The following is a 20,916-nucleotide window of genomic DNA, read 5'->3' on the forward strand; positions in this document are numbered from 1 at the left end:
CTGAGATGAGCCCTGAGCTCCACAAACAAATCAATCATCTGGCCAAGATCAGCAGCATTCCCATGGGAATACAAAAGGGTGAGCTTGGCCAATGGGTGCTTCCAAAATGTGGCAACAATCTTGTTCCCAGACTTGGTATCAATCAAAGCGACATCAACATTCTTATCAGCAGAGAGCCCAGAAAAATACAGCTTCCCTTCTCCTCCCCCTTCTCTGAATACATCATATGTTGGAGGCTCTGGAGGGAAAAATGCAAATTTGGCTGCCACTTGAGATGTCACATTGCCCATCTCTTCAAAAAAAAAAATATTCTTGTTATTGTTTGTTCATAGAATTTTTGCAAATTCTTTTGGGTTTTTTTTCTTTTTTTGTATGAGGGGGTGAGAGAGGAGGGAGGGGAGGAGACAGAACCAGGTGGATTGTGGGCATTTATTAGATTGTGTTTGTGTGGCGTTTTTTATTTTTTAATTTTAATTTTTTTTAAAATTTTATTGGGAGTTAGTTAAATTAGTAGTTATGTTTTAGGGAGGTGGGCTCTTTGATCAAAAAGTGAGTTGTGATGATGAGCTGGATTAAAGTGAGAACAAAGTATAATAATGCCCAACTGTTCTTTTTCTTTTCCTTGATTTGTTTTTGATTTTCTTTTCTTTTCTTTTCTTTTGATTTTTGTCATATGTGAAAAGTGGAGGGGTTATTTTAATAATAGGAGTTAGGCCTTCATCATAGTGGTGTTTGACTGTCTTGAGGTTAATATGTCATGTTTTGCAACGCACCTTTGAGCATGTGTATTGCATGTGGGGGAAGAGAGAGAGAGAGACAGAGAGATTATTCTGTGAGGAAGCATTGTGTAAACAAAAGTATACAAGGGTTTATTTGTCAATCAATTTTTTAGAGTGAGCATTAATGATTTGGGAAAATAATTGATAAAAAAAGCCACTTGGAAAATATTTCCATTACGGCTTGCATGGGTAATTCATATTTACAAGAAACTTTTCAAACCATATATACTTTATTAGTTCAAACAATTTATAAGGCTAATACGCAATACAATTTGTTAATTTCAACACAAATTTTTTTTTGTCAAACACGAAAAACATATTACACTTCTCAACCAGTTATAATTTATGTTCTCAAGTAAATGATTTTTTGGCAAAATGTTTGATTGGATATCAACTTCTTTCATTTTATGACTCAGTTTTTGTTTTTATTTTTTGAGAAAATAACTCAGTTTTTTATCAAGTCACAACTATAACTATCAACGTTTTCCAAAAATTGCAAGTGAGAGGCCTGAACATTAATTACTTCTCATCTTGTTCCTTTTGAATCTAACATTGTTATTTTTTCTCTTGTGATCTAATATTTGTTCCCTTTTTAAAGAGAAACTGTCATTTTGAGAACTTCTAACAAAAGCATATGAAGAAGAAGAAGAAAAGAAGCAATGCCAAATGTAAAAGATCAGGGGTGAAAGTGAATAATAACAGAAAATGACAGCTGATCTCTAGTTATGGGAAGCAACGGTCAAGATTTGGTCAAAGGCTGACGCCAATAAGGAGAAGGAAGTGTCAGACATTCTCCCTTCTTCATAGGTTAGTCGTCACCTCAACCTGCCAAAATGTCTGTGCGTTGTTACTTCTTTTTGGAACCATATTTCACAATTACATCCCTGTACATTCTCACATATTACAACCATGCCCCAAACTCTAGGGTATAGGGACTGCTCCTCAAATTTGTTTCAGTCGACAAAAACTTTCTAACAAATGATCCTTCAATTTATCATTTTTAAGACAAAGTAAACTTTTTACCTCAATTTTCATTATTATTATTTTTTTTATATTACATAGTCAGTCCTTGATATGAAGGATCATCTACTCCCATCAATTTCCATTTGTCATTCCATTAATACAAACAGTGCTCAGTCACTCTGTTGGATTTTTTTTTTCTTTTCATTTTTTAAGTAAAAAAATAGAGCGAGATGCCCTATTCAAAATTTCATTAAAATAACTTTAGAAACTTAAGCAGACTTAATATCAACAAGTTATATATAGTTTTCAAAAATAATAGACCAGGAAGCGGACCTTCTTATCACCCACAACTACTGATCTGAGGAAACTGTAGATAACTACGATGTAAAGAAAACATTAGAACTGAAGCAAGAATAAAACAATAGCTAAGCGAGCTGACGAACCAACTTGTATAAGTTCACACCAAAGAGACCAAAAGATCAAGTAGTGTTAGCTAATTTATTACAAACCTAACGAAAAGTATTGTATCAGAAATTGCTACCCCAACATCTTCTTGGTATTCTAAAATTTGGAGAATTTTGAGCTTTTTTTTGGTCCAACAGATTCCCCATCTCATTCCCCAAAATGGGGATAGGAGAGAAAAAATAGAGAGCCTTCCCCAAATCTGCAGCATTCTGCAAATATTTGGGGAAGCACTTTTTCACGTTCTTCTAGACTCAACCCACAAAAAACAACTCCATCTCCTCATTATAATAATAAATAATTTGGTCAAAATGGGGATTCTTCAAAATAATAAATAATTTATTATTTATTAGTCAAAGATGTAGAATATTTTTATTATTGTAATAAATGCATGATTCTTCAAAATGGGGAAGCTGTTGGAGTTGGAGCAAAAATAATTTGGAGAATATGACATTTGATTTCCCATTTTGGAGAAATTTTTGGGGAAGCTGTTGGAGATGCTCTTAGAGTACCCTGGCTAGAATGTAATGAAATGAGTAATTAATGTTAGTTGTCATCTGCTTGGGGGTGAATTTCTCCTCATTAAAAAATGTTATTGTTTCTAGCTCTCGATAGACACCCTATTGGTTTTTAATAATCAATTTTTTATTTTATTCAATTAACTAGTTATTTGCTCTCCTCCCAAAAAAATAAAAATAAAATAAGAACATAAAAAAATAAAATAAAAATTTTCCATGTTATCCATTAGCATTCGGAAAAAATTGTTTAATAAATCTTGTTTAATATAGTTTGTAGGGCAATTATTATAAGACCACCTTCAGGTTTTACAAGTTATTATGAAACACCCAAACTTTTTTTTTTTCATTACAACACTCCTTAATTACCATTGGAAAATTTGTTAAAATCTATTAAAATTCTACCTTTTTCTCTAAAATACCTGTCAGTAATGCTTATCTTCTTCCTCAATATTGCAAAATCTGTCTCCCTTCTCTTCGCGTCAAATCAAATAAAATGACCCATTGATAAAGAGAATATTATAAGAAGATCAAGTTAATCTCTTCAAACCCTTTGATTTTAGCCTCTAGAAAATATTTGATGTAACTTATAGTTTCTACTTTGCATTTTATCTTGAAGAGAAAGGGAAAATATGTCAAGGGGAAGAAGAAGAGGGTAGTTTCAAAATATAGATGGTTTTTAACGATCTTTTTGACATCAGGATGTTTTGTAATGAAAACAATAACGCTAACGGATTTCATAATAAGTGATCAAACTCACTATTTTAAAAAGCCTCCGCCTAGTCCGCCTAAGTATACACTTAGACCTAGACGGTATATAGGACGCCTAACTAGCGCCTAGCGGCTAGGCGGTAGGTACGAAGCCTTTTTTCAAAGCTCGACTGATAACATTCGAGATTATGCAGGATACATGTCAAAAGGAAAAAAAACGCCTTGTTTCAGGTATAGTAATACTATGAATGACCCAGTATCGACTAGGCTGCCCACCTAGGTTTTGAGAGTGTTTAGATGAGAATTGTATGCTTATGTGGACTGCACCCTTTAGGCATGTATTATCATTTTTTGTATTGTAGTCTCCACGTCCTCTAACTTCCTCCAAACTATGTTAACCTCCAAATATGAACATCTCCACTATCTCCTCCGACCTTCAACAAAACCTCCTCAATCGCCACTTAAATAAAGAAAGAAATCCTCCTAGACACCAGACCGACACTTTAAACTTCAATAACATTGATATTTACTATCAGTTATTGTAATTAAAAAATAAAAAAAATAAAACCTCCTAGGCTTTAGGCATTGGGTCTGACGCCTAGGCTTCCTAACGTTTTTTTATAACATTGTTAATTATTATTTTGGCTATTTAGTATCTAACTATGCATGGTTATTGTGGATCTAAGATTGTTGTCTTTTTTTACAAATTTATATGAATTTGATACATATTTTTTATCAATTATTATAATTGAATAATTTAAAAATTAGTCAAACGTCTAGACGCCGCCTAGGCGCTAGCTCAAATACCTAGTCCACCTAGCGCCTTCTATAACATTGATCAAACTTGAGGGGGATTTCATAATGATGACCACAATTTGTGGTATAAGAGAATAATAGCATCTTAATCAATGTACTCTCCTTCAAACTCTTTGATTTTGCACTGATTACAGATTTGAACAGCTAACATTATATTTTTTACTTCGTAAGAATACTTTCGAGTATCCATGAAGTATTCCATCAGAAAGCATGAGGGAGAATGATGTGAGCTTCCCTTAAAAGAATCATCCTTTAAAAAAAACCATCATAGGAATTGATAATCTTGAGAGAAACAAAGCATTCCATGTGAGAAAGTCACAGCACTCTCTTGATCATTAGCTCAATGCATGAGTCTGAGCTGGTAATCTATGTGCAAATATGATTTGCATACTAATGACCAGATAAATATTAGCTGTTTCATGACATGTGATCAATTCTGAGTAAATTGCAAGCAAAGAATTATTACAGTTCCATGCTAAAAGCACCTTGGAGTGATAAAAATTTGCATTGATTGAAATCATTGCCTGTAATTTTTTGCAGAGTGGTCACCTTCAAGCTTTGGTTCACTTTCTTAAATATAGCGCTAATGAGCTTTTCTCTTTTGTTAGCCAAGAAATTGTCCTTTTGATAGTGAATAATGGTGCAAGTATTAAGACCAGGACATGAGACCTCACATATATCATTCAAGGAAATTTTTTACATCTGCTATAGTATCTCCGTAGCATTCTCAAAATGGTTTTTTAAGATAATGCCCTTCATGAACCTTGTTTAATTTTTCCGTCGTCTCCAAAAAAATCTTTGTATCATTTTAGGTAAATAAAAATACAAATTTTTAGGATATATATAAATTGATATGATGAGATGATTATCCGATTTCTTATCATGAGCTATTCGATCTTCTGATCAATGGTTGGCAATATCTATTTTGTTTTATATTAGACAGTTTAAACAACCATCTAGCTATTTGTTAATAGCTAGGTGGCATATAGATTAGAAACTCTAAACTATATAATTGATCTCTTGTAATTTGAAATCAAGATGGACACTAACAACTAGCAAAGTGAGTAACGATGGGTTTATCCCACGATAAGAATCTAGTTTCACCTTTGTAATACTTATATATAGCGATACATGAGAAAAACTATTTTGTATGGATTTTGTTTCAAAATAAGCAGATTTCTATATGAATTTCAACACCAAATGAGTTTCTAATTTGCACATAAGTCAACAAGGAAAAAAAATATCATCTATCCATTTCAAACTTCTAAATCAGATATCTGAGCAAGTCTTCCAACTTTCTGGTAGATTGCACAAACTAGTAAAATGTTGCCAACTTATTCCACATGACATGAGACATCTCAACATCCTTCAAGATGGAATACAATAAGGATCTTGATGTAGAAATCTCTAAACTTGGTAAGATTTATCGGAAGATATCTGCTCCTCTATACTTAAAAGATGATCCAAAAATTTACTGTTTATGCTACAGTAAATGCAACCGCAAATTACTATAGTATAAGCAGTAATCTTTGGGTCCTTTAAATATAACTGAGCAATGTTATTGTTCATGCTACAAATAATTTACTGTATCATAAACAATATCTTTTTAAGTATAGAGCATTAGATATGATTTCTAATTTTAATCATACAATAATCAAATCAAATATATTAAAACTTAGAATGAGATACGTTTAAAATGAAATGCTTAAAAAAGAAGCTGAGGGTTACGGGTATAAACTAGTTCTTTATAAAGACAAGATGCCCTTTGCCACTTTGAGTACTATTCCTTTCTCATGACATGCATTAATAAGTCTAATCAAGACAAGATGTGGTCATGCATGGGACCGGTGAGCTGCTTTTGGGTAGCAAGTGGGCCTCTTTTTCACTTTGATGAGCTGGGACTTTTGTTTGGTCAACTGGTATAGAAAGGTATCAACATGGATAGGGATGTTGTTTGTGGAAGTTAGCGCATTTGGTTGAAAAAGGGATTCCTAGGGGAGACTGATGGTCCCATGCAATCCATGCCCCCTTTGAAATGATTGGTTCTGAGGGATATTCTTGGCTAAATAACCATTTATTCTGTTGTGCATTGTATTTAATGAAAAATCAGGCATTCTCGTTAGGATGGTAAACGATCAAATCGAATCGAATAGAATATTGAAATGTTCGTATTTGTATTTGTTTAAAATTATCGAATTTGAATGCGGATTCTATTATTCATATATCTAGTTTTTCGAATTCGAACTCGAATACTTGGTATTTGATAAACATTCATAAATATTCATGAATACTTATCGATTATCAAAGTATATTTATTTCACTGAACTATTTAATTTTCTAATAATATTAAAATTCATAAATAAAAATTATTTCTTTATAATATATGATCTATATATTTAAATCAAATTTTTAATTAGAAAACAGATTTAAGATTATTTAAGTCTTAAAATCAGTATATTAATTAGAAAACAGATTTAAGATTATTTAAGTCTTAAAATCAGTATATAAAACTTAAGTAGAAATGGTAAATGAGTTAAAAATAAGATTATTTAAGTCTTAAAATCAGTATATAAAACTTAAGTAGAAATGGTAAATGAGTTAAAAATATGACCTTATATGTGCAATAATACAAATAATAAGTTGTGATCAAAGTTTAAACGAATATTTAATAGACAAACGAATCGAATATATATCTGATTAAATTCTATTCTTTAGTAAACTCGAATACTAAAAAATATTTGTTTAGTATTAAATGAACTACTGAATCGAATATGACCAAATAGTTATTCGAACAATTATCGAACTATTTGTTAATTATTTGGTTTATTTTCATCCCTAATTCTCATAACATCCTAGGAGTCTAGAGATGATAATTTTGTTATTCCTCTTGGCCAAACAAAATTAGATCATGGCATTTGACAAGATTTTAGGAGATGCGTTGTGTTTCGCAGCGCAGAAAAACCTATCTAATCCTAATTCAGTTTTATTTTGACCGAGCGAGCTTTGTTCCACGGGGTTGACCGAAACAAAGCTAGTTCTAAAATCAAATATTTAGCCTTTGAAAATTGGACAATCCTGACTAAGTTCCTGCTAAACATAAAAAATTTGAAAGTCAGGATCAATCATAGCACAATTTTATAGATTAACCCAGGATGATAATAATATTATTAAGTATTCAGATTCTCAGGCATCATCTTACCAATCTTCTAATGAAGTGAATCATAATACAAAGTAGTCACTATCCATGGGGAGAAAAAAAAAATTCCAGTCATCTTTGAGACAATCACACATTTGGGAGTTATTAGTGCACTTTATTGAAAATGATAGATCGGTTGAGGAATTTAATGACGAAGAAAAACATTCATGGGCTGTTTTCTTATTGGTGATCTTCTTGCAAATTATCAAGAGCAAATTAATAACAAGCGGTTTTCTTGGCAAAAGAGAAGCGAGAGATTATGACTAAAATGACCAATCAAAAGCAAATTAACCAGGAAAAACACCCTGCTCGGATACAGGTATTCTGAATGGCTAAATGGGACTTAAATAGGGTCATTACCTTTATACTTAAATACCCTAAGTTGTAAAAAGTAACACTTTGATACCCTAAGTTGTAAAAAAAATAGCACTTAGACACCCTATTGTTCACCATCTTTACACTTAAATATCCTAAGTTGTAAGAAAGTAGCACTTTAATACCCCAAGTTGTAAGAAAGTAGCACTTGGATACCTTCTATTAATTGTCAATACATATTCATAGAAATATTCCCATGACAACTAACAGAAGATACTAACGTGCTAATTTTTTATAACTTAGGGTACTAAAGCGCTACTTTTTACAACTTAGATATTTACGTGTAAATGTGGTGAAACAATAGGATATTTAAGTGCCATTTATCCATTTTGAACTATACAAGAGGTAGGGTATTCAGATATGCTTTCAGTCTCATATTCAAATATATTATGATCCGTGCATATATGGCTCTCACAACTAAGTTCCTTCTCACTGAAAACTGCTAGTAGATAAATTGCCCCTCGTCCAGGCTACAATGCGGGTTTTCCTTATTCTTCTACATGTAGCATAATCCCCCAATATACATCCGAAACAGTATAAATTTCCCATGGAACTAAATCACGAAGCTCGAACGGAAACACCATTGTGCGATCTCGTAAATAATGTGCTCTCCTCTTGTACCTCAACTCTGCTCCCATCAACGAAAACCCAAGTCTCCGCTATTTTCTCTATTTCTCCATTCTTAATCTCAAGTAAGGTGAAGGCTCGGAGAGTGCCAGTTTCGTTGTGGCCTGAACTTACAATTTCAGGCTCAGGTTTAACTCTTGGAACAATTGCTCCGTTCAAGTAAATTGTGCCATCATCTCCGACCGCAATCATCTTCCTTTGTCCTCCATAGGTTAGTGCCTTGTGCATGTGGCCAAATACCACCAAAGGGATGGAAATTTGCATGCTTGATTTCAACTTGTGCAAAGCTTGAGCAAGATCTGCATTAAGGATTTTCCTTTAGGGCATGACATGTTTGGCTTTCGTGAAAAGAAAACGGGTAAATTTTCACAAAACTGCTATGAAAGGTACGTGATTAATGGCTTGCTTCACAAACCACTCTATGGACAATTTTGCTTTATATACTTTTCACTTTACTGAGAGAGAGCTTTTTGGGTAAAGACTATTAGACAATAATAAGGATACTTTAGACCTTTTATTCTCACATTAACCATGTTTATGACAATTTCTAATAGTTCAGGCATGGGGGGTTCGTATAGTTTTGAAAGTTCAGGGGATTTTCTCTGATTTGTAGAGCTAAAGAACTTCTGTGCAAAACAATCAAAAGTTAAGGTGGTTTTGTAAATTTTACATCACAAAGAACTGGAAACCCTATTTCAGTTTGTGTAATTCCTTACTACCAAACTGACGATGGAAGAAATTGGAATTTCATATGAAATATTGAGGGTAAAAATTTCTCAACTGCACCTGGATCGCCATGGTCACCTCCTCCATACACCCAGTCTCTTCCACAAATGTCGCTCATTGTTGATCCTAGCCCTGTATGGTATAAAAGCTCAGAAATATATTATAAGTAGATGAGTGTAAATTGAGGGGATTGGATAAACAGAACGTTGCAAACCTGTAGGTCCATTATGTGCAAGGAGAACAACGGAGTGGTCCTCTGGAATCCCTAGAGCCGCTTCATAGATTTTCTTTGCACTTTCTTCCATATCATTAACTCCATACCTAAGCGAATGAGCTATTGACTCAATATACCTCAAAGAAAAAATATTTTAATATTTACAGGATGACACAGTGATTTTCGAAGTTGTACTGCTGTCATATTAATAAATAGATTATAAAACATTTCAATGATGCTAGCTATAGTCATCTATCTTATGGTATTAATCCAGATTTCTAAATGTTTTATCACTTGGTTATTCATTTTAAAAAAAAAACACTTGGTTACTAGTCTGAGCTCAAACAGAGTTAGTATTTAAAGTTTAGCTTTATTTTGTATTTATGAGTTTCAAGTTTGTCTAGGATTCAAACTTGGAAAACTGTTTAGGCCCGTAGACTTTCCAGAAATTCTCTGTTAAATTTTCTCTATTTACTTAGGCTACTGAAACCTTGAATATATCACTATGAAAGTTTCTGCAACACAAAGGCAGTTAGAAATAGAGTTCAGTAGAACATTCTGTATTAGTGGCATAAGAGATTAAAAGGGTGGATTGTTGATTAAAAGGCTACGTTTGGGAACTTGGATTTGGGCCCTAGATTTAAAATTCAGGGTATTTCAAATCCAAATCTCTTGTTTGGGCTCTAAGTTGGGCTAAGATTTGAAATCAACTTATTTTGAAGAGGGAAATTTAGAAGCCCAAATACGCGTATTTCAAATCTCACCCCGCCCCTAGGTATTTGCCAAATCCCGACCGGACTCCTCTCTCATTTCTCAGTCCCGATTCCGACTCTCAAGTTCTCTCTAACCTCTATCTCTCCTCTCTCCCCTTCTCCTCTCTCGTCATCGCATTTACTCACCACCGTCTGTTCCCTCCTCAGGATCTCGTCGCCGTCGTCGCCCCCGCTCTCCCCCTCGCCGTCGATCTCAGCTCTGGCGAGGGTTTCGACGTCGTCTCCGCCGCTTTCAGCCAAGTGACACTTCACCACACTAGATCCCCACTCCCACTTCCACATCGAAGGCGACTGAGCCTAGCTTGCGACCGAGGGTTCTTTTCGATCGAGCGCCTAGGGTTTCCGTAACATGCGAAAGGTTCGACTCTGATTGATTTTTCTTCAAATATCAAGATTGCGTATTGAGGAACTGAAGGATTTAAAGGAGGGAATTGAGGAGGAGGAGGAGGAGATCTTCACCCCTGCGCTTCTCTATGATCTTTTCATCAGGAAGAAGATCCAGGCGGAGTTTCGGTGGTTGATGAGGTCTGTTTTCTCTATTTTCTCTGTTTAATTGGTAATGGATTTGTTTAGAAGACTGAAAATTTTTCCATCTTACGTAGAATTGTGTTATAATGTTTGTTCGATAATATTTGGAGGTTCTCTGCGTGGGAATTTGGTAGTGAAAAGAGTTGGATTTATATACAGAATTCAAGTTTAATCAATTAAACAACAACCACCACCAGCGAAACTTTCTTGGTTACATCCAACCTAGTTCTCTTAGGCCTAACTCTAGTACATTTAGTAGTCTCTTCAAGTCTACGACACTCGTGAGGTGGAAGTTTCTAGATATGATGCAGACAGAGGGCATTTTCTAAATTATGATGAGTCTACGATATTTCTTGAATGCCATCCTATGTATCTGGTTTTGGCGGTGAGATGATGAGCATAATAACCAACAAGAGTTATTAATAACTTGAATGCAAATCTTTGCAAACATAAAAGGTGAAGATTGTGTTATCAATTTGTTCTGCATAGTTTGATGATGCACACGTTATTCACCATCATGGTTCCTCTACTTTTTCTAATAAGGATACCAAATTAAAAATCCTTGCAATTCTCAAGATATTATCGTGATTTTTAAATGTAATTCTCTTATTTATAGCTTCTTGAATGTTTATTTTTGGTTTCAATATTTATCTTTTACATTAAGCATACTGCTCATATTCCATGGTTCATGTTTCACTTCTATTACTGTTAAGCAATATTGAAAATTAAGTCATAAATTATCATGTATCATTATCACTACTCTCCACAAAAATTAAGTCATAAATGGTTAAATCCAATCCAAAAGCATCTCCACAAAATTTAGATCATCCACTTTTGTGTGAGGCATTGATTGATGTGTTAAAAGTTATAAGCAAAGTTGTTTTAGATGATCATCTTCAGGTCTTGTCCGTTTGACATTTTGAAAGAACGCATTTTGTAGCTTTGTTAATGTTGGTGATGTAAAATCATCTGAATTGACCTGTTATAACATGATGAGTATTGTATTATTATGCTAGTCCCGGTGTGCCTCTTTTGATATCTCTCGGTCTATCTTCTGGCACTACATGATTTTCCAATGTTACAGAAGACATTTCTGTAACTTTTTAGATATTTATTCTATGTTTATTTAATTGAAGACAATATGTGCTTAGTTTCTATTAATTCTTTGTTGAGTTGAAGTTTCAGTGTATAATTCTGAGTTTTATGGCTGTAACTTGGTCATTGCAGTGTTTATTTAGTTTGCTATATGGTTACCCCCCACCCAAAAAAAAGTGACTTTTTGATTGATAGAGTAAATATCGTGGTTATTATCCTCACACATGCATGAATATTGTGTTCACCACCTGTTATTTCAATCGGGAAAAAGTAATTATACCCTCTGTAATAATAGGTCATATTTTTCTTTAAAAAAAGGCCTATAGATCTGCAAAATCTAGTTTAAACTAGAAGTTGTAAAGAGTTTAAACTGGGAAACGGTAAAGTATGACTTTTGTGATTCTTTCCAACATGAGTGCATTATAGGGTTTTTTTGCTTCTGTGTTCTACTGAGGTTATGTTCTTGAATTTTTTTTCATTGATATTCTTGTTTTGTTTCTTAAACAACGTTGCTCTAATACATTTGCTATGAGTTTCTTTTGCTAGGTGCAGTTCCATTTCCTAGTCATGTTCAATGCTTAAAAACTTGGTGTTTGTGGAGTAATCACCTTAAATGAGCCATACGAAACATTGGTGCCTACATCATTTTATCTTGTAAGTATTTACTTTTATTTGGTGTTTGTGCATTTGGTGTCTTTTAACTCTTCTAGTACTTCCTTTCTGTTATATATTTTCTCCGCATTTTTATATAAGAACATTATATTTTCTATTTTATATTCTGACCCCTGATCCCTTCCTAAAAAAACAGATGATGGATGATTCTTTCTTCATATTATTGGGATATGTGTTGTATCTACCATAGTATCGAGTGGGCTTTAAGCCTAGTGAACCTTTGGATAGTGCTACGGTTTAGGGGGTTACTGAAACTTGCAAAATGTTTCACTGTCATTTCTGATTGTTCTTGGTACACACTTGCGGCTATTGCTGCTGTTAGGCAGATTAGTTGAATCGTTTCTGATTTGGTCCATTCATGTGTAATTTGTCTCTATTTATGGACAGCAAGGCTCAAAGTACTACAAAATCAATGAAGGCATTGACATTACCTGTTATCTTTTCTTGTGAAGTAATCTGGACCTCGTGGACATTCGCATCTTCAAGTAACAGGGGCTAACCACCAATTTTGGGATATTTCGTTTAATCTGCTGTTAGGCAGATTAGTTGAATCGTTTCTGATTTGGTCCATTCATGTGTAATTTGTCTCTATTTATGGACATCAAGGCTCAAAGTACTACAAAATCAATGAAGGCATTGACATTACCTGTTATCTTTTCTTGTGAAGTAATCTGGACCTCGTGGACATTCGCATCTTCAAGTAACAGGGGCTAACCACCAATTTTGGGATATTTCGTTTAATCTTGTCAAGGGTTCACTTGTTAGCCTCATGTGAATTTGATTAGATGTTAAACTTATGGTAGTCCGCTCTTTGCATATCTGCAAAAGCGTTAGTTGATGTTCAGTCTCTGAGATTGGTGATGCAGATAATGCTGGGGTTATTGTGAACCCAAAGGGGGGAAATGAAAGGTATATTACATCCTTTTCCCATGGATTATCCTTTTTTTAACCATCTCAGCATCATACTCTATTTTGTACATGCATTGTTGTTTGTAGTGAAAACTGTAATGCATAAATTTATTTTTGCTTCTTCATCTAATATATATCAATCAATGTTTTCTGCTTCTTTAGGATCTGCAATTACTGGACCAATTGGAAAGGAGTGTGATAATAATGATTCATATATTGGATATCGTTATTGAAAATTTATTAATAAATAAGCTACTGGAAAATTTGAAGATATTTTGTCAAACTTCTCAGGGGTTTTGTGAAATTTATCCTAACTTTTACCTCAACATAAACCTTAATGTCCGCATAAAAGATTGAGGAGTTAAGAGAAAGCATAAATTTTCTTAAAACACAAATTCTGTAATCCAAGTTCATGTATAATAAAGTGTATCCAAACATTATATTTGAAATCTTTGATTTCAAATCCTTGCATTTTGTAAAGATACCCAAACAAAAGATTCTATCAAATCATTGATTTCAAATCCTTTATTTAAAATCCTTTGATTTTGAATCAACATTCCAAATCCAAATCTTAGTTCCCAAACGCAGCCTTAATCTTTTTGTCTTACTTTTCATTAGAATTTGAATAACATTAGAAATATTAGGTAGTCCCAGCTACAGATTGTTAATGCTATTTCCAGAATATACATCTCATTCTTTACAAAAAGAACTCAAATTTTACATCTTCACTAAATTGAACCTATAACAGGAACCAACACAGATTTAATTTCAAGTTGACTGTAGAAAAGTCTTCACTTGAATTGCAACTTTTTAAAAATTCAAACCTCGTATGAATTACTAACCTTGCAGATAGAAGCCTGGGACGAAATAATGCTTCACCTCCACAAGAAAATGGCCGGCCACCAACCACACTAAGCTGTAGAGTTGGGAAATCTAAACGTTTGTAACCAACATGCTGCTGGCCGAGACTGCTCAACAACAAATTGTATCTCAAAAACCAGAAAATAAAAGGGAAAAGAATATGCCTATGCTGAGCTCCTGACCCTTGTTATGGAAGCAGTTACCGGTCTTTTACCTAGTTACTCTAAAATCTTACATAAAAACATAATAAATGAAAATTCCACTATTACAAAATAACATAATCTAGTGGAAAATTCCTAATACTAGAATCTCACTTAATAATAATGATAAAAATAAAGGCATGGAATTTAAAAGAGTAAAAGGGTCATTTAATTGGAGTAAAGTGAATGCGCTGGAGTTGGGTTGTTACAGCACAAAAAGTCATAATGCCAATATACTTCAAGACTATATTTGAAGAATGTACAAACAATTAGCATGTATGCTATATATGAATATAAACCTTAAAAAATTCAGGATTATAAATTATATAATTAACCGGAGTAAACTATACATCATGATTAACAGTAACATCAGTGCAAGAAGCAGAAGACTAACGGACTAGCAAGAAATACAGTTTGATCAGACATGCAATTAGAGAATTTAAGTGATGAAGACTAGAGATATTACCATTCCAATTGAAGCTGTACACGATCTACCTTCCTGAAAGTGATAGGAAATGGAAGAATTAGCCCAAGAGTCACCTCAGGATATCAATATATCAAATATCATGAATAACATTAGACTATATGCTGATTATGTCCACGAATCTTACTTATCTCGCTCTGAGAACTGATGAGTTCGCCAAGCATCATGGTTACCCAAAATAACAGATTTTGGGATATCAAGGATTGAAATGCTTCTAACAAGCTCGACATTCTCATTGCCATAGTCACCTTTGAAAAACATTTACATCAAACGAGAACCGTGGAAGCATTATTTGACAGAAAGGTCAAAAATCTCAAAAATGAAAATGTGTAAGTTTTCTTCCGATAACAACAAAACCAAATAGCAAACTTTTTGTTGGCAAGATGAGAGCATCACCAATAAAAGGAAAGAGGACATGCCTGTAAAGAGAACCAAATCAGGCTGCATTTAACACGTAAAAACAGTTAGATTCTTGAGGTAAGGTGTTGATGATGATAGCAAAGCATCACATAAAAGAAAATATGATTAGTCTAATAAAGTTCTCTAAAAAATACATGATAAAGACATCCACATCCTGGAAGTCATCACTTCTATGCTTGTAGGATTTGACAGTTCAAGTAAAATTAGCATATCAGAAATGCGAGTAAAATATGATGAATCCTCAATCATGAAGGAAGAAGTGAATGTTTAATAGATATCACTTAAAAACAAGATACATTGTTATTACTGGTACACTTGGCATTTGATTTCTAGGATTTAAATGAGAAAAACAAAGTTACAAACAGAACATAAATAAAAGTAAAAAACATGTTAACGCAGGTATAACCTGAAAAAAAAGGCCCAACTTATACCATTTGTCATTTGAAAACACAGTTTCCCTGAATTAAAAAGAGTGACCTATCTATCACAGAAACAAACTTGAAACTTCTGTTTGCCTCTGAGCATTTTCATGAATGGTCTACCTTGAGTTCAAAAATGATTTTCGAGATAATGTGCAAGCTATTTATAATGTGGCCATCTCATAGAACTTTCACGTTCAACAAGATGGAAATTGACAATTTTCTTAAATCTATGTGTGTCTTACTAGTCACCTACAAAAAGAAGAAAAATTCCCTTATTTTTGTGCCGTGGAATGGGAAAGTGTTGTTTTCTGCTCTTTGGTATACACGTCTGGTAACTGATGCAACCCCCCCCCCCCCCCCCCCAAAAGAAGAAAAATTCCCTTATTTTTGTGCCGTGGAATGGGAAAGTGTTGTTTTCTGCTCTTTGGTATACACGTCTGGTAACTGATGCAACCCCCCCCCACCCCCACCCCCAAACAAAAAAAAACAAAAAAAAAACCACCACCCTTGTTCTAAACTCTTTTTCACTGAGAACTTAAAACATTTGCACTATGGATTTGCGAGTTCAAAATGCATGAATAATAACCAATGAATGCTCTAGGATTCATGGGAACCCTCTCTCTTGTCTATGATTCTTTTTGTCCCGAATCTGACTCCTAATTAGGGGCTTGATGTCAGCTTAATAGCCAGTCCTAAAATCTTTTATAGCCTTATGCTAGAGAATCACCTCCTTTTTGAAGGGAAAATATTAAGACATTGATGACGATATACTCCACAAATGCATGCACCATCTGCATGGTTCATGTTAAGCTTAAGACAAGCAACATTCCCAACTCCACCTACTCATGATCTGTGGTATGTGGATCATGCTTCATAGATCATTGCTGTGTCAAGCTGAGTCAAGTATAGATGATGAGATGCAATTTCACAGGTATGACTAAGGCTTGCATAATTTCATTCCCGATAAAACATGTCTTATCAAAATGTTGTACTTGCAAACGAAGAATAAAATAGTCCCACATCAATCAAGAGGATTATTATTCCTCAAAAAAACCATACTTCCATACAACGTGAAAACACAAATCACATTAAATACACACTTGTTCAGCAAATTATTAAAGGTACTGCTAAATACTTGATAAGGGGACAAAACAATAACTGAGATTTGTGACTCGATGGTCACTGTAACTCTCTTCCATTGTTATAATTAACGTAAAAGGCCAGACAATTTCACAGGAAAATATTACCTGTAAAAAGTGTAGGGCTCTTGAATCTTCTTCTAGGTCCCAATCATCGTGCTTCAAAAAAAAAATCACAGTAAGTTATGTAGTAAAGTTAGAAACATAATATAACAGAGAAAATAGTCATTTCCTTGAACAACTTACTTAAGGAACAATTTTATACCACGGGAAAGAGGGTGTCTGCTATTTAGTATGTAAAGAATACATGTCTTGGAATAAACAACACAAACAAGCAGTTACCTTCTCTAAATCCACATCTAAAACATGTCCATTTAAAAAATTAATAATGCACAATACATGTAAAGAGAGATATAGACATCATCATAATGGAGATTAACTTGAGCATATCTTGCATGCTGGATACTGGAGGCATACATAAGCCTTCGGACACTACATCAAATTAAACGGCTATACAATCCAACAACCAAAGAGATACGATATTCCTTTATTTCGTTTGAGTTTTTCATGTCACATCATTATTTTCAACTTATCTGACCATATAAGCTTGTGGACCAAGAAGAATTCCAAAAAAAACAAAAACAAATCTAAAGATGAAGGTTCCATCAAAAGACGAAGAAAAGGAGGAAGCCTCAAGCTACATGTTCAAGCACCAACAAATATTGTATAATCTTCAGAATGGTGATGTTGGTGCACTTCCTTGAGTAAGGATGAATTCTATAAAAATTTATAAATAACCGCTCATTTAATCTTAAATCCTATGGATACATGTCAGAAGTTCCAAGACATATTCAAAAGCATTTGTACAAGTCAGTTATCATGCTCAAGTAAATGTCTTGGTATAACAGTCTTCTATATGCATTCCAAACTGTAATATCTAATGGCCCCCAACATGGACAAGTATTGAACTTTATATCAGTTCATGAGATTGAATGCTTTTTTACTCTATAGCAAGGTTGTGTTGCTGAGACATGCTACGTTACAAACCGACACTTCACTGCTACTTTGCATGTGTAGTTTTCATAGAATCTACAGTGTGTAGTTATGCATGTTAAGTTATGTAGTATTTCTTCATTGGAATGTCAATCCAAGATTCTTAGACAATGGATCATCAGTATTTAGCAATTGCGGAGGTCATAAGATGTACACAGTACTAATGGTTTGGTAGAATGCGCAAGATTCCTAATAATTCCAAAAGTATTATATATTTCAAAGTAATTTCTGACCCTGAGAATTGTTGTTCAGCTTATTTTCACCTTAAACTTTCATGGAAGAACTCTACATCCGAGGAATACCGGCTTGCTTCCATGTTTTGGTTACAACTTACAAAAGTTATAAGGGTCATGAAGTAATAGAGAGTAAAATACTGGGCACTTCACAGGTATAAGGTCAGTATATGCCCTTATGCACAGTTTAATCCAATTTCATAACCGGATATAATGACTCTAATTAGTTTTCCCTTGACTATGAACATATTACCTCTCATTTTTCTAAATAAGACCCATTTTTTATCATCATTAAACCTCAGTTCCATAACTTTTCTCTAAAAAAATAGGGGGGGGTGGGGGGGGAGAGAACATATTTTCAGGCATGCTCAAACAATAGTAGTAGTAATAAATAACATGATCACAGACCTCTGGATATCAGATTGAATGCCACAGAACACAAAACAGTCTAAATTCCTCAGTTAGATTCCCAAAGCACCTCAAACATAAAATGAGCGATGTAGCTCAAAGCTTCTATTGACACCACATTACATTTTTTTTCCTATAGTTGAAAATAACTACATGTGCGTTATTTGCCAATAATCAGGGAGCAAATGATCAAAACTATAAAAGGGATAATGAATACATGAGATGAGGTAATAAGAATAAGAGAGGGGGATCAATATCGTTAAACAGTATAGAATTAGAAGCTTTTATTAGTTTTTAGATAGTTCTTAGGTAATCTCAAATAAAATGAGAACACTTTCTGTTGGTCTGTTTGTTTGTCTAAAAAAAGTGGGAAATCAAAGAAATGGAAAACTATTTCTAAGAAGAATTGTTTTGGGAGTGTTTGGTTTGCTAAAAAAAAAGGAAATCAAAAAAATGGAGATGAGATGAGATGAGTTATCACCTTATTATAGGATGATGTAAGTGATTTTTTAAGAAAACTTGTTTTGATGTTGTTTGGTTGGCGAAAAAAATAAGGAAATGAATAATAAGAAACCTATTTCTTGTAATAGGTGTTTTTTTTTTGTTTGGTTCATACTTAAAAATAAAAAAGAGTGCTGCTACGGGGACCCAAAATATGGGACCAAGGAAGGGGACAGATGAGGTGTCCCCTCCCTATTGCATAATGAATTGGCATGAGTTGGCATGGCTAACTCATTATGCAATAGGAATGGGACACCTCACATGTCCCCTCAATTGGTCCCATATTTTGGGTCCTTAAATCATTTTCCAATAAAAAAATAGATGAGATGAGATGAGTTGTCATTATATTATTGGATGATGTGACCCAAACTTAAGAAAATTGTTTTCCTAGTTTTTTGGGAGGAAATGGGTGAAAATGAAATGTTAATGAGATGAGATGAGTTGTTACCATCTTATTAGATGATGTGAGTGATTTGAAATGATCAGTTGAGTGATGTTGTAGATGAAAATAATATTTTATTAGATGTGGTGGATGAGTTGTTGGATAAAAATAATATTTTATTAGATGTGGTGATGTGGTGGATGAGTTGTTGGATGAAAATAATATTTTATTAGATGTGGTGGATGTGGCGGATGGGTTGTTGGATGAAAATAATATTTTATTAGATGTGGTGGATGAGTTGTTTGATAAAAATAATATTTTATTAGATGTTGTGGGTGGGTTTTATGGATGGAAATGGATAAAATTGTACTTTTTGAGTTTTCTTTGTTTTCATTTCTATTTCTTGGTTTTTTAGGAAATAACCAAACAGGCCCTTAATATAAATCTATAGTCCTCGATCCTCACCCCATAACTTTAAAGCGTGGTGTAATAAAGTTCTGATGTGATGGTTGGAGTGACTAAATTTAAGATGATTTTAGAGCAAACCAAGTTCATATCTCAACGTCCACGAATTTAAAACAAATTTTCTAAAAATTAACATCATTAACATATTAGGATTAACATAAAACTATAATCATCCATTATCACCATAAATTCATAGTTTTGATCAAATGATTAGAGGGACTAAATTTAAAATTTTCACTCTTATAACTAAAATTCCAGCACATCAACTCAATCGCCATAGTTTTCGACCTCACAGCCAACAAGCAATCAATCAACAACCAACCCCAAACCAACAAAAAAATTAACAAATTCTGCAATATTGAACCCAAACAAACTCACCACATCACCGACGATCGCGATCCTGACAGCTCGCGGCTGCGACATGGCCGATCTCTTGAGCTTAGAAGAAGAGGAAGACATCGAAGCAGAGAAGAACAATGGAGGAGGAGGGGGAGATTGAGGGTGAGCTGAGGCGTTGATTCTCAGTACCCATGTGCGAATCATTTATGGGCCTCAAAGGCCCTCTCTTGGGTCTTGACTCCTTGAAGTTTTGGACTGGAGACGAAAAATGGAAGTTCTAAGCTTTTCGCTGTTCTCGGCTTCTGGGGCAATTCGCACGTGACATACACGCTGCTGAGTGCTGACTGCTGAGGCCTTTATCCGGTAGAGCGGTTGAGAGGCGAGACTACCACTCACTTTGTCATTCGCAAAAGGACAAATTTTTATTTTAGACCCATTTAGAAATTGGGAAAATTGCTTCCAGCCCCCAAAACAACACAGAACGTGCTCTGCTCCCCCAAGACCTTTTCAACGTGCCTTTTACCCCCAAAACCGCCCCCGATTTTCTTCCAGCCCCCAAAACCATCCCCAGGCGCGTAACCGCCGTATTAAAACCCCGGCGCAATGCCAAATACCCTTTACGTACTTAAATTCCGTTATGAGTTACCC

General features: G+C 34.2%; 2 protein-coding genes and 1 long non-coding RNA gene across 3 annotated transcripts in view; 1 reads left to right on the forward strand and 2 right to left on the reverse strand.

Moving 5' to 3' along the window:
* The window catches only part of LOC109820490 (protein ABHD17C-like), a 4,934-nt gene extending 4,487 nt beyond the window's left edge, over nucleotides 1-447 (reverse strand). The window contains exon 1 of the mRNA XM_020386638.1: nucleotides 1-447. This exon is cut by the window's left edge and continues 5 nt beyond it. Within this exon, the coding sequence (XP_020242227.1) occupies nucleotides 1-290 (290 nt within the window). The 5' untranslated portion in view covers nucleotides 291-447.
* LOC109819455 lies at nucleotides 8,169-20,596 on the reverse strand. Its single transcript, XM_020385195.1, has 9 exons — nucleotides 20,308-20,596; nucleotides 16,996-17,046; nucleotides 15,326-15,347; nucleotides 15,034-15,154; nucleotides 14,889-14,921; nucleotides 14,204-14,329; nucleotides 9,385-9,491; nucleotides 9,231-9,302; nucleotides 8,169-8,743 (listed from the first exon to the last, which is right to left on the reverse strand). The coding sequence occupies exons 1-9, from the start codon at nucleotides 20,470-20,472 to the stop codon at nucleotides 8,376-8,378; spliced, it is 1,065 nt and encodes a 354-aa protein (XP_020240784.1). The 5' UTR covers nucleotides 20,473-20,596; the 3' UTR covers nucleotides 8,169-8,375.
* LOC109819457 lies at nucleotides 8,752-12,877 on the forward strand. The gene is made up of 3 exons (XR_002241539.1): nucleotides 8,752-8,830; nucleotides 10,305-12,434; nucleotides 12,589-12,877. It is a non-coding gene; the product is annotated as an uncharacterized LOC109819457 (long non-coding RNA).

Source organism: Asparagus officinalis, chromosome 8 (assembly GCF_001876935.1).
Source record: "Asparagus officinalis chromosome 8, Aspof.V1, whole genome shotgun sequence".
Classification (NCBI taxonomy): domain Eukaryota; kingdom Viridiplantae; phylum Streptophyta; class Magnoliopsida; order Asparagales; family Asparagaceae; genus Asparagus; species Asparagus officinalis.

Coding starts and splice junctions, on each gene's coding strand:
- LOC109819455 (XM_020385195.1), bottom strand. CDS start 20,472: ATGATTCGCACATGGGTACTGAGAATCAACGCCTCAGCTCACCCTCAA. Junction 17,047..20,307: donor TCGCGATCGTCGGTGATGTG/GTGAGTTTGTTT, acceptor TTTTTTTTGAAG/CACGATGATTGGGACCTAGA. Junction 8,744..9,230: donor AGGTGACCATGGCGATCCAG/GTGCAGTTGAGA, acceptor TCCTTAATGCAG/ATCTTGCTCAAGCTTTGCAC.